General features: G+C 40.2%; 1 protein-coding gene across 1 annotated transcript in view; it reads right to left on the reverse strand.

Annotated features, from left to right (window-relative positions):
- TNRC6B (trinucleotide repeat containing adaptor 6B) overlaps window positions 1-13,623 on the reverse strand; it is a 128,593-nt gene that overhangs the window by 27,978 nt on the left and 86,992 nt on the right. Inside the window, exons 5-8 of the mRNA XM_031554331.1 lie at window positions 11,994-12,015; window positions 10,076-10,420; window positions 3,181-5,508; window positions 2,147-2,305 (exon numbers count right to left, since the gene is read on the reverse strand). Coding sequence (XP_031410191.1) covers window positions 2,147-2,305; window positions 3,181-5,508; window positions 10,076-10,420; window positions 11,994-12,015 — 2,854 coding nt within the window. The remainder of the gene's footprint in view (window positions 1-2,146; window positions 2,306-3,180; window positions 5,509-10,075; window positions 10,421-11,993; window positions 12,016-13,623) is intronic.

The following is a 13,623-nucleotide window of genomic DNA, read 5'->3' on the forward strand; positions in this document are numbered from 1 at the left end:
ACAGGATATGTGACATAATGGAGCAAATCAACATTTCAGAGACTTTAAATCACAAGACTTCTCATCGTCATTTAGTTTTTACAAAAACCTATCACGATTGAAAAAACACATCAAACAAAAACACAATCCATAAGACAGTATCATATGGACACTCACATGACTTCAGTTAAGCTGAAACCTTCACACCAACTGCACAGACTCCTACCACTGGAGTTAACAGTACAGTGAATAAGGACTGCTATTAGCCAGCACTGTAGAGGAACGGGATATAATGCCAATGGCTTTCACAAGCTGTAATGGCACAATTTCTGTCTTGACCTTATCTATGCAAAGTTAAGAATAGAATATTCTCTGAAAGTACAACTGAGGACTCTCCCAACTGGTAACTTTTACTCTGCCTCACGTTTCTTTACTTCAAGCAGCTTTCCTACGCTAAGCTCTACGCTGTTTGGTTGCATGATTCTCTCCTGTCCTACCTCTTCCTCATAATACATACAGGAAACCTATTTTCACAACCTTTTCTGCTCATTTAGTTCTCTTGGGGTTGCTTGGTTTTTTTGGTCACACTTCACCTCCCACTTCCTTCTTTGGCTCTCAACTGTAATTTTCTTGTCCAGCTGGTGCTAGCCTTTATTTCCTCTCTTTACTTTCAACCATAAATTACACCTTTGCAGGCTCTTTGCCCCAGTTTCCTCTTCCAGCTTACCCAAGACATGAAATATCTCCCCTTAGTCCACAAATAATGTGGTTTTCTCCTTTGTTCTGTCTGGGTGCCAATTAAAAAGGACTTGATAGAGCATTCGCAGTACATAGGAGAATGAAGATCCCAGTTCTTAATGCTGGTGACATACTTGAACAGCCAACACAGGGAAAACCCCCTGTATTTTGCTCTTCCTGAGGTGGAAACAGCTTATACACAAAGCACAACACATATGCTTTAGCTTTTTGGTTATGTCACCATATGCAGACCAGCTAGGACAAGCAAGTGACTATCTGTAGTCTTGAAAGACTATCTTAAATATGTAAAAATCCACAGATTTTTTAATGGATTGTTAGTACCTCAGAGGCTCTTATTTTGGCCACACTCAGGTAACTTATTACAAAGGAAGGAAGATGACCCATCTAGAAAATTCTAGCATCCTGAAAAGAGCCAAGTTTGTCTGACAGGTACAAGAAGTACCACGGCCATCCAATAAAGGTTTCAATAGATGTTACTGGAATTTTCCAGTTTTGTTTCATAAATGGCCTAATTGTTTGAGTGTGGGTAAGAGAAAATGGCACAACAGCAAACAATCATTACACAGCATTTCACCCCAGACAATCGCATGCTCTAAGAGTAACTTGTAACTGGCAAGTCTTATCACTGGTATACCCACTGAAGTTCAGAAACAGTGAATATTATCAATATTTCCTAATGGAAGCTTAATAACCGAAAGTCACTCTCTTTGGCTATAACACTGCTATGCTGTGTCAGCGGGAGATTGCTTTGTTTGTTCCATTTTCCTTAAGAGCAGTGAAATAGAAGTTCTACCAACAGTTTACATCAGGAATAACTTCCATACAAATCAAACTTGATGCAGTAGGATTCCAACTTCAAAGTAATTTTTTTAAAAAAAGGCTCAACAGGATCTCATTCATGGAGAAGCAGAAATATTTAGCCATTTAGGTTAGGTCACAAGGGAAAGGTCAGTTGATGGGTTTTTCACATTCATGCAGCAAAAAAGTCCATTCAAAGGCACTTCACACACCTCTATTGTGAAACGTTTCTATAAACTGCACATTCCTTTTCCTGATGTGATCAGAAAAGGTGATTTACCATGTAACGAGTTTGTACAGTATGCAGACAGCGAAAAGATGACGTGAGAAAAATAATCGTTTCCTCGCTCAGATGCCCTAGTGCTTCAACACTTGCACAAATCAAAGCTGTCCGTTTAAGCACTTAGGTAAAGAACGTCTCCATGACCTTAAAGGTAAGTATCCAGTCATTGGTAAGCACTTAATCACTCATCCACCAATATCTTACATTACATTCAGCATTGCTTCTAACAAGGATAACAATTCCTCCATGGGTGACCTATATCAAAAAGCCAAACGCTAGAAGTCTCCAGGACCACTGCAAATAAACTAGTATCTGTCCTATACTCACTAGATTTCATGGCATTCGGGGCGTTGGAAGGTGCATTCCCCCAGCCTGTTGTCGATGATCCTGTATCATCTACTTCACCCCACCCGGGACTGGTTTCATTTGGCTCACCCCAGGCGGACGTACCATTATCTGGAGCAGGTGGAGTGCTTTTGCTCCAGACTGCACAAAGGAGAAAGAGTTTTCATTACAGACCATTTAGACAACGAACTATTTACTGCAGTGCAGCACCATGTCATTATTCTACTGCATTACGTCTGCTGAAGACTCTGAGGTCTCAACAGTGTGGGTGAAACAGAATCAAAAACTGTTCGTATCAACTGTTCATGGTGGGCTCTGAGATTCAGGTATGAAAAGAAAGAACATAAGGATGAATAATTTTCTTCTCTCAGGTCAAATATGAACCTAACCCTATTTTATCTTCTGGTGAACTTCTTTTAACTGAAAGCACCAGACCATTTGGGGTTTTCATATACTGAAGAACAACTAAGAACATAACAGTACACCTTACTTATTTCCAGGCTACAGAGGGTTGATTTCTTGATTTTTTTTTTTAATTATTATTTCAAAGAAGAAAATACTAAATGCTAAATATTCTTCATCATACAGCAGAACCAAATTGAGCTACGAAACTAAACCACGTGCTCACTCAGTGTCAACTGCTATTAACCATGTTTCAAAGCAAACAGTTTTTGACTCAAAACAAATACAGAATTTTTCCCTGTTTCTCTAGTAATTAAATAAAAGTTCTGTAAGAATTCAATCCTTCTCAGATAGAATACTTGCCAGCTAACACTTTTTTTTTTTTTTTTTTTTTTTTTACTGGCAAGCTGACCAGTGTTCAGATCAAAGTTACTAAGGCACAATAAGCAGAGGACTATTTGATTCAAATTAATGACAGTTGAATTCATGACCAAACATTCAAGCAAGAAATGGTTTTTCATTACGAAATAATGCTATTAGCTGTAGGCTACAAGTGTATCTCTTATGCATAAAGGTTACGATCGTAGAAATTTGCCGAAGAAAGGAATGAGTACCTGATGCTTGTGATTTGCTAGTCATTGGAGTAGGCAGGCTCTGTTCCCGTGGGGCCTGTCCTCCTTGTGAGTTCTTGTCCCACAGGTTCACATTCTTGTAGTTATAACTGCTAGGATCTCCCCACGCCGAAGTGCCATCATCAATATCCATTTTCCGACTGATTGACTGTGGAGAAGGTTCTTCCCAGCCACTAGGCTCCTCGTCTTTGGGGGCAGCTGGTTGTGGTCCGCTGTTCCAGTTTGGGTTTGGAGGTCGCCCATTACTTGGAGTTTGTGGCGGTGGACCCCAGGAACCAGAAGTCTCCTGCTGCTGCTGCTGTTGCTGCTGCTGCTGCTTGTTCCAGGAGTTGGGCTGTCGACCCGTCTCGTTCCACGTTGAATTTCTTTTACAATCGTCCCAACCACCCTTTGAAGCAGAGCCTGTATTTGCACCATTACCCCAAGTTCCAATCTCATTTTGCCCACCTTCACCCCAACCAGATGCTGGCTTATTTCCCGCACTTTCCCAGTTGCTGTTTTTTGCTTGGTCAACTTCCTCTCCCCAACCGTTCTTTCCAGAAGACCATCCTTGATTAGGCTGCCGTCCACCCCACCCCTGATCCTTACTAGAGCTGTCATTCCAAGAAGATGATGATTTCTCTTCTTGTCTTCCCCCTCCCCAATTAGACGAATTGGGGTTCTTATAGTCATTCCATCCTCCAGTATTTTTGGGGTCCTTCCACTCTGTTGGGGTTGAGAGCTCACCCCATCCAGACTTGATTTGATTGCTTTGGCTGGGTACATCGCCCCAGCCCCCTGAGTTCTTTGTCTGTGTGGCAGAGCTCTCCCACCCCTCAGTTCCTTTGTCAGACTTCCCCTCAGGCCGTGGCATCTCTTCAATATCCCATACGGTATCTTGCTTAATTTGTGTTTGGCCCCAGCCAGTGTTTGAAAGCACTCGGGGGTCCAAATCAGTCCTGCTCAGCAAAGTCTGCAAGACTGCCTGGCAATCAGGATGTGTAGGCCTATATGATCGGCGTCCAGAATTGTGACTGTCACTACTTCCTGCTTTGTGGTTGCTTCCAGTGCTTTGACCTCCAACCTCACTTCCTGCAGAGCTGGAAGATCTTCCCCAACAGGGAGCCTGGGAATTGCCTTGGTTTTCAGGAAGAGGGTGGCCTTTTTGATTGTCCCATGCTCCAGTGCTAGAATTTGGTTGGTTTGGACCACTCCATTCTCCAATCTTCAGTTCATCAGACCCAGACAGCTGTTTCCATTCTCCCTGAGAGACCCCAGATGTTAATTTGTTCCCTTCACCCCATTTGCTTTCATTTGCATGCTGAGGGCCAAAGTTCCAAGACCCACCACCCGTAGACCGGTTATTGTTATCCCAAGAATCGCTTCTTGACCCATTAGGTTTTTGAACAGAAGCTCCTTTCCAGGAGTCCTCCCTATCCTTTCCATTGTTCCCATGGTTTCCAGAATTGCTCTGTCCAGAGACTGTGTCAGTTCCAGAAGACCCCCTAGCTGTACCCCAAGACCCAACACTCCCAGTCTTTCTTTCTCCAGTGCTTTGTGAAGGGGTGTCAGTGCTCCTGGAAGGGTTCCCCAAGCCCATTTCAAAGGGCATTCCCTTATTCTCCATAGGGTTTGGTGAACTTAAGTTCAAGGAGTTAGTGTTTCCGTTTTTTGGTCCATCAGTGTTATGAATTTGAGCCTGTTCTCTGCCAGAGACAAAGTTAACACCCGCATTTTCCATCTTTGACTGCTGTTCCCTAGAGGTCTGACCTACTGTGCTAATCTGTGCATTGGAGCTACCACTATCAGATTCCGAAGTCCCTTTCCTAGAATTGCCCTCTTGGACCAGTGCTGGCCAAGCAGACGGGTTGCTATTTGGGTTAAAGTTGCTGAAGCCAGAACCAGAACCAATTCTATCTTGTCCAGTCAAGTTCCTCCAATTACTTAGTCCATTGTTACTCTCGGCAGCAGGGTTGGAAGATTGAACAGATTTAGCCTTGGGATCAGATTTCCAGGCCCCAAAATTACATTCATTTCCAGCGCTTCCAGACTGGCACTGGCTTCCTTTTCCTTTGTTACTAGTGGTGCTTCCTGGCAGAGTGTTCTTCTCCAAGCCAGGGTTCGAGGCACTGTTGTTATCGGTGGTGTTTTCGGAAGAAGACTCAGCATCTTTGCTGGCGATACAAGGCCACTCTTCCATGTCAGACCCGTCTACAATCACCTTGTCCCAGATGTGAGTTGGGTTGGCGTTGGTGCCGCTGTTGGAGGAGGCTCCAGGACCCCAAGTGGAATTTGCATAATTTGAAGCAGCAGCACCTCCAATTGTTGAATCTAAAAAGAAAAAAAGCATAAAAAAGACCCCAAAAGGCCATTAATATTCAGTACTCTCTACAAACACTGAACATCACATTTTTGACACCACTGACTATTGATTCAATTAATAAATTAATCCTTTTCTCATGCACATCTAACAAAGTTGCTTAGGAAGAACAAGAAGCTAAAAATACTATTAAAAATACAGATTAAAAATGTGTTTCAAGAATTTCCCCAGCAGCAGTCTGTGGGCATCTGAATTCATGGATAAGTCTCTCTGTGTCTTACGGTCCAGCTGATTCAAGTTCAACACAACAATTGTAACTCACTAAATGAACCTGTATGGTCACTACTGGCATGGTTGTAGACTTCTCAAAAACAGATAAAATCATACTATGCACAGAACAAGAATATATATGTGCACACACTTTTATGCATGCATGTTTGCATAGTCAAGTAGGAGACTGACAGCTACATGATGGAGTTCAAGAAGTATATGGTCTGATTTTTGGGTGATCCTGCGTGGAGCCAGGAGTTGGACTCAGTGATCCTTATGGGTCACTTCCAACTAAGGATACTCTATGATTCTATGACAGATTGAACAAAGCAACCAGTATTTCTGACAGACAGAAAGGTAAAAGATGAAAAACATTAAAGGCATATAAAGCTGAAAAAGTATATCCTTTAGCTTCAGATACATCTTTTTTTAAGTTGATTTTGCTAGTAGAATTTTCTTACACCCTTACAAAACAAAGAGTTTTTTTTCCCAAAGCTATGCTGAAAAGAGTAAACCAAAAGAGTCAAAAATACACAAATTATAATTTCTATGTAGTAGCATGCAAGTTGTATTCAGCATGTAATTATCCCACATTTCTATCACTTCTTTACCACATAAATCACAGTTTGTGGTTTTGTGAGAAACTGAATCAATCCCTCCACCACTAGACAAAAGCTAACAAGATATCAAACATTTCCTCCTCTCTTTTACCTGATCTACTCCAAATTTGCCAAGTCTCACCTCCATTTGTGACAGTTCCAACAGCCCTTTAAGTAAGTCAACTGTATTCACAAACTCAACAGCAAACTGTCCACTTCTTGATATGTTAGCTTTTGCTAACACTGCATTGCATAGGGCAACCTCCAAGTCCAATAACTCTTAGAGTCAGAGAAAGAAAATGACAGGAGAAATGGCTAGGAAAAGGACCACAATGTCATTTGTATTTGTATTTGTATTTATATGTATTATATGTATTTATATTTCTATACAGTTATAAAGCACACAAATTAACAGTGCCACAATGAAGCCTATGTCACTGCTAACAGCATAATGTTTGCACATGTACAGATAGTTCTCATATCAATTTAAGAAGTCAGGCAAGGTTTCCCCTTTCACCCAAAGTTACCTTTGCTCATCTAAATAATTTCATTTCATTTCTACTTCTATGTTCTTCTCTACATAGAGCCAATTACTTTTCTACACATCTGTAATACGAAAGAACTTGAAACTGCCCACAAATTCTCTGTAACGAAGACTGAACACTCTCCGTTCTACAAACTCACGCTGAACACTAACGAAGTTATAATGACTTATAAAAACAGTTGATTTTTTAAAATACATGTGTTATGTATTCAAGAGTGAAGACCAACATTTCTGATTAGTATTAGTTATAATGGATGCTTTCGAATCTGATGAACTGAAGTCTGTCTTCATCCATTAACCCTAGGCCACCAAAATCCAAAAAAATCATGCAGTTCCCATGCTCATTCTGCTCCTTCTGTTATTTTAATGTCAATTGCAAACTTAAGAAGTGCAAGGAAGTGTGATTCCATCCTTTTAGTACAGTGAGTAACCTCATCCTTCCCTCCTCACTCTTTTTCTTTTCAATTAAAAACATTTACTTTTAATGATGAAAATAAGGAACTGAAATAAGTGGAAGTATTGAAATGGAGTCATGAAACAAAGATTCAGTTTCGATGTGAGAGACCATCTGGTGATTCCTGGAGGATACTATGACGACTGAAAGACATTCACCAACAGAATTTAAGCTTTGTTTTAAAAAAATGTCTTGCACGTTCTGAACATGACTCGTAGTAGAAAAATGTTATACAACCCTCTACCTGACAGCATTGCTACAAGACAGTAGTAAGCTTGGTAAACAGAAGTCATCTTTCAGGGGATTAGTGTTTTGTCATCTTACACTGCATTCCAATTCTGGCAGGAAAACATACATATGAAGAAGGATTAGGTCTTGACCTTCTATATTAATAATTGCTCTTGCTGTAGTTGTTCAGTTATGTTTGTTTTCCCATGTTTTGTATAGAAGCTGCACTGCTACAGGACAGCAAAATAATAATTTTTAAAAAATGGATCAGTTACTGGCAATTGAAGACTTCACCAACACCACCTATAGCCATTTGGTGAATTTAACAATGAGAAGAATTTCCTAAATTGTTTTCCCCTTTGGGAATCTGCCTTTTTGCATGTGTTTGTGTGTGTGCGTGTGTGTGTGATGAGTTCATCTTAGTACATGGCTGCTTGACAAAATTAGGTCCAAATCTGACACCCAATTTTTAAGCAGCCAGGATCCCAGATGGAATTAGTGACAGGAGAGGCACGGCAACATCATGCTTCCATAAGCAATTTCCTGAAGCCTTTTAAGTGTAGCACTAACCTTCCTCTTAGACAGCTGCTCATTTCCAGTCCTCTGCCACACCTACTCCCATGTGCTATCATCCGTGTTGCTACTGACAGTCAGTGAGCTCAACTGGGAAATTATCCAGACTGAAATGAGCTTTAAACACCAACTTGGGTTAATTTTAATCCAAGTCAGCCCCTTGGCCCAGATACTGTGTTATGGTGCAGAAGTGTGTTCGGATAGGGTGAGGCAAGTCTGAAGGGCACACATCTTTCTTGGCAACACTCCAGACTTGCATCAGATTGTGGCCATAAATGTTGCCACAATCAATAAAATACAACCATATAACATAATCTCAGTAATTGAGTTAAAGCTGAAATACGAGAATTCATAAAACTTGAGGTCAGTCTCAAAACCAAATAATAGCTGTTGAACACATAATAATTACACAGAACTTAAGAAGTGTCTAAAATACTTCAAATTGGTCTTAATGAAGTTCTATCAAAATTAAAAAAAATTGCTGATAGAAGAAATGAGAAATCTTGAGTATTTTTAGAATGTTTCGCTAACATAATGTCTCCTTTGTCAGCCTATCTGACAAAGCTGTAGCGTACTGTGAAGGTACGCTAATGCTGACATAACACCAGGATTTTATACCTCAAGTGTGAAAACTTTGGGCTGTTGTTTTCTTGTGGTGATTTTTTTCCTCACCATTTCTCTTTCAGGTGTGTTTATCAAAAACAGCCATCTCTAACTGATACATTTTAAAACCAATTAGCTAACGTTTTCCTGTTTTAGCTTAAAACTTGCCCACCATTAAACAGGGAACATGAGAGACAGTAAGACAAAAAAATCTGTCAAACACTGATTCACTACGAAGGAATTCAAGTGTGGAAGAGGCAAAACAAACTAAATTATTCATTTTCCTAGGAACTTTTTTAATAGAAACAAACCACCTCACCTAGCTTACTACATTCCTGAGTTTCAAATTAGCTCAGAGTTCATCTTTTCGTGGACTGCAAAGAACTAAAAAGTTTATGCTCTCAATTATGGGTAGAATAACCCACTCTGTTGGGGCTTTCAAAACAGACATAACGGTAGCATTTTTCCTTTTTTTGACTTTATTTTAAATCCTGATTGTTAGAACTGAAGTTGTCCTTGAATTCTCAGATCAACTAAGCTTTTCTTTAGATGTCCCAAGTGGACTTTTCTTTTTCTATTATTGTAAGTTAAGAAGGAAATATTGCTGTTACTGCAATCCCCCAAGCTACTAAAAAAAAATATCAAGAGCAGTCAGTAATTTTCCTGTTCTCACAAAACAAACTTAAAATCAACATACTGGCCATAATTCAAAGTGTTCAGAAAAGCAAAAGCAAGATGCTTAATTTTTTTAAAGTATCTAGGATGTATTTTAGGGAAAACTATTATGAAAAGGCTTATGGAAGGAGAAATTCAAGGTTACTAAAAAGAAAAACTCACCTTGCTATTTTATCCAGAGGAGAAGTGACAGACACCTGTTATTTGCAAACCTGCTACCTATACGAACTTACCGTAAAACTCTGATGCCTGTTCTACTCGGTCATATTAAGAAGTGGTAACAGAGGAAATACATCAAAGAAACCTTAAGAGATACTAAGAACTACCAACAACAGCTACTAAATGCTACCTATTTATCCCTACGTTTTATTTACCTCGCTGTGGTCCAAAGAGCCCTACAGTACCCAATTCAAACCACTCAAAACATGCGTATCTTTAAAAAAAATAATCACCTTTCTGGTTCCAGACAGTAGTAAAAATTGCATACAATGGTGCTAACAGGAAAGGAAAAGTGTATGCGCTAAAAGAGTAGGAGTCAGCTTTCCAAAATTCTGTCAGTGCACGATTTCAGTGATCCCCTTTCTTAGGAGCGCGCACACACACGTGTACGTAACGTCATTATTCTCATTCACCTGTTGCAGTCCCACTGTCGCTCTGCAGCAGTGCTCCTGTCACTGGTTGTGCGTTGTTTGGGTTTGCTCCTGGTGCTGTTGGGGGAGGAGGCCCTGCTCCACCCCCAAGGAGCATACAGGATGGCGGAGGGGGCTGCCCACGTTTCAGTAACACTTTGTGGTCCTGCTGGCAACGGAATCGCGGCGGCACCTCCCGAGGCATGTAGCGGGCGGCGCTTGGCGGTTGTCCGTTCGGCACTGCCACCCTTTTGGCATTGTTGCCACCATTGACTGGTGGCGATGGAGAGTTGCCAATTGGGCTGGCAGCCACTGGTTGGCTTAAACTTGGTTTCGTCACTTCGGGCACTGAAAAACAGGAAAAATCAAGGTTAAGCAGTTTTCCACTCAAACCTGCGTTAGCTACAAGAAGTTGCTGCAACTCTTTTCTTTTATAGTGCCATTCTTCTCTGAAATACCATGCAGCTTCAGCCTTATACAAATAAAATTTAATTGGAACTCTGCCCTTGGCAAGCCTCTTGAAGTATCAATTTTTTTTTAAAGTAATGGTGGCAAACGATAACACCCTAGGTCAGGAGAAGTTTTAAAAGATGAACAGTCATACATAACCTTTTTTTCCCCTTCTCTTCCCCATCTTCAACTGGTTTTAGGATTGTTATGCATCACCCTTACTGGAGACCTGAAATCAGATTCTAAGTTTCACTTGCTTTGGCCGTTGCTAGAACACAGAGCAAAAGACTGTCCTCAACAATTGAGAATTAACAAGTCTGAGCACTCTAATCTGCTCTGAAATAAGGCAGTAATATTTGACTCTTATTCAGAAAGCAGTCCTACCTACAGCATTTGTACTGGACTTGCCTAAGGTTTACCACCTGGTCACCAGATGCCCCTATAAGCAAGGACAAGCTGCTTCTGAAGGCTACTGTGCCTTAGAGAAAAGTAAAAATGCAGACAAATCCTTGAGAAAGTAATACTGTCCTAAATTGGGGGTGGTGAAGAGGTTGTGTCCCCTTACTAATACTCTCCCTGTGCTTTCTGAAATACTGCAAAAGAAAATCAGGCATTACCTTAGTCCGCACCTGTAATAACTCACTAAGAGAATTCAAAGAGGAAAATTTAATACATTTGCTACAGCCTCTGCTGGAGACTCATACGAGAAAAGCATGCTCAGCAACCCCTCCCCACCAAAGTGAGCATTATCAGCAGAACTTTTGCTCTTACAAAAGAGAGATCAACACCAGGGAGTCTCTCTTTGGCAGCTGTGAATACATTATCTCCCAAATATTGTTTTGATAAGCATTTCCTGACTTCTCTATATAGGTTTCATAGCCCCTAAACAAAAAAGGTATTGTCAGCTGTAAAATCAAGTACTATATTACCTCTTCTCTGCCATTTGTTTTTAATAGCAACTTCCTCATGCAATTTTTAGAAAACTGACATACATACCCGCTAAGTAAGCCAACCATTCAAGATGTTCATTCTTCAGTTCTGCTTTATCTTTTTGACTTTCAGGTGCTTGGACTTCATTATCCCTTAATTAATTTTCCAGAAACAAGTCTTTTTTGCTCGTTTCGGTACGTCACCACATGCAGTACTTTCCCTGTTTTCCATTCCATTTATACAGTAGGTTTCAGTTTTCAGTTACTCATCTAAAACTTTTGTAAATGTGAAAGTTGGGCAAAATATTTTAGCTGGCCTATTTTATCTACAGCCACCATTTTCACTTCTAGTATTCCGGTGCTGACAAAATGGATAGTTTTAGTTTCTCCATTTTAATCCTCTTAGCTTCTTCTCTCTTCCGAATGCTCATTTCGAGTACTTCATCTCAAATCATAACTCCATTTTCTAACAGCTTTGATCAAAACCAAGTTTGGGCTCAAGTCAACAAAAATACTCTTTAGGATTAAACAAAGACTCTTACCTTTGGTTTTTTGATCTGTGACCTGCAAAGTAAGAGCAAGAATGTAAACACAGTTGTAAGAACCTCAAAACAAACATTCAGCAGACTGCACTAAATCATGAATTTATAAGCACAAAATCGGTATAAGCTGAAAGAAAATAATCAGCTGATGAACTGCAAGCATCGGAACTATTTATGTCTTATACATAAATTGTTAAGAACAACACAGTTTCTGGAATACCTTTGCCTCACAAAATTATCTGACATAAACAGTGATTACTGTCATCTTGATTTTTAGTATTCACCCCCTTCCTCTTGCCAAACACCTACTTGTGAAGCATGAATAAGCTCAACGCTAATTTGTGAAGCACAAATAAAACTGAGCTATATACCATTACAGCTTCTTCAGACTGCACATTAAATATTGCAGTTAAAGTGTAATAAATCCTACCCTCTATGCAGGTATATCTACAGCAGATTGTTGGGGCTAGCAACAGAATTCCCACAGGGTTGCTGTACATGAGAGTACCAATCTGTCTCTGCCACCTTCCCTTTCACTTTTCCCACAGCATCCTACCCAGGGTGACAGGAGGTTCGTTGTTTCAATTACAAAAAGGACCAGAAATACCTATAAAGCACCAGGCTTCAACATCACTTGAATGCAAGCAGTTGATTACTGAAGTGAGCCATCATGCTGGCCAATGCACTCAATGTGGTTTTTTGCTGTACTTCTACATTCTTACAGCATAGCAGATTTCAAGCTACAGTAGACACAAAAATAACACTGGCATATTCTCTGGAATCGTGTGAATTGTAGCATGTTTTCATCCTGTCGATCATGAGTTCCACTACACAATAATGGAAAAACCCTAAAGATCATCATGTGTCAGGCTCTATGACACCTGTTCTGAAAAAGAAATTGCTGAGCTAGTCCATAATTCTGGAAAGCACACAGGGGCAGTATAGAATAATGAAAGCACAAGTAAAAAGCAGTTTATTGTTTAAGCCAACCAAGCCAGAACTCTTTTGTATGGTAAAGAATAAAAAGACAAACTGTCCTGAATTGCTGTGACATCATTTACTTCACAAAGGTGAGGAGTGCAATACGCAAAGTGAAATATTCACTAAAATATAAACCAAACTCAAACATCCTAACTTCAGATTTATGCAACTCTTCTAAGAAATGAACAATGCACCCGTACCAAAAATGTGTCCACACTGTGCCAGATGTCAGTTTTCATTTCTTTTAGTAAACATCCCATGTGTGTGAAGCCGTATCTGCCTCTAGAGCAGCTAAAATTAAGTGACTGTAACGCTCCGTTACTAAAGGAAGGTGAAATGGAATAGAAGAATTCATGAAACCAAAGTTGTAATGCTGATAGGTTTCCTATGGTAAGAGCAAACACGTTCTGTAAATAACTTGTCTACTTGGAAGAACACCACTTCACCGGATGTTCAAAAAATCCTAAATTATAACCACGGCTGTCTTAGATTAAAAAAAAACTTTGCCTATGTTACATCCATAGTAAAACTATCTGGTTTTGTCATTTTTCAGATCCAGAATACAGAAGCTGAGAAAGTGACTGCGTGTCTCAGACTTACAGCCGTCATCTCTCTGTGGGAAACCTGTGAGCACTGGCAGGACGGGGCC

The sequence above is a fragment of the Meleagris gallopavo genome, chromosome 1, assembly GCF_000146605.3.
Source record: "Meleagris gallopavo isolate NT-WF06-2002-E0010 breed Aviagen turkey brand Nicholas breeding stock chromosome 1, Turkey_5.1, whole genome shotgun sequence".
Classification (NCBI taxonomy): domain Eukaryota; kingdom Metazoa; phylum Chordata; class Aves; order Galliformes; family Phasianidae; genus Meleagris; species Meleagris gallopavo.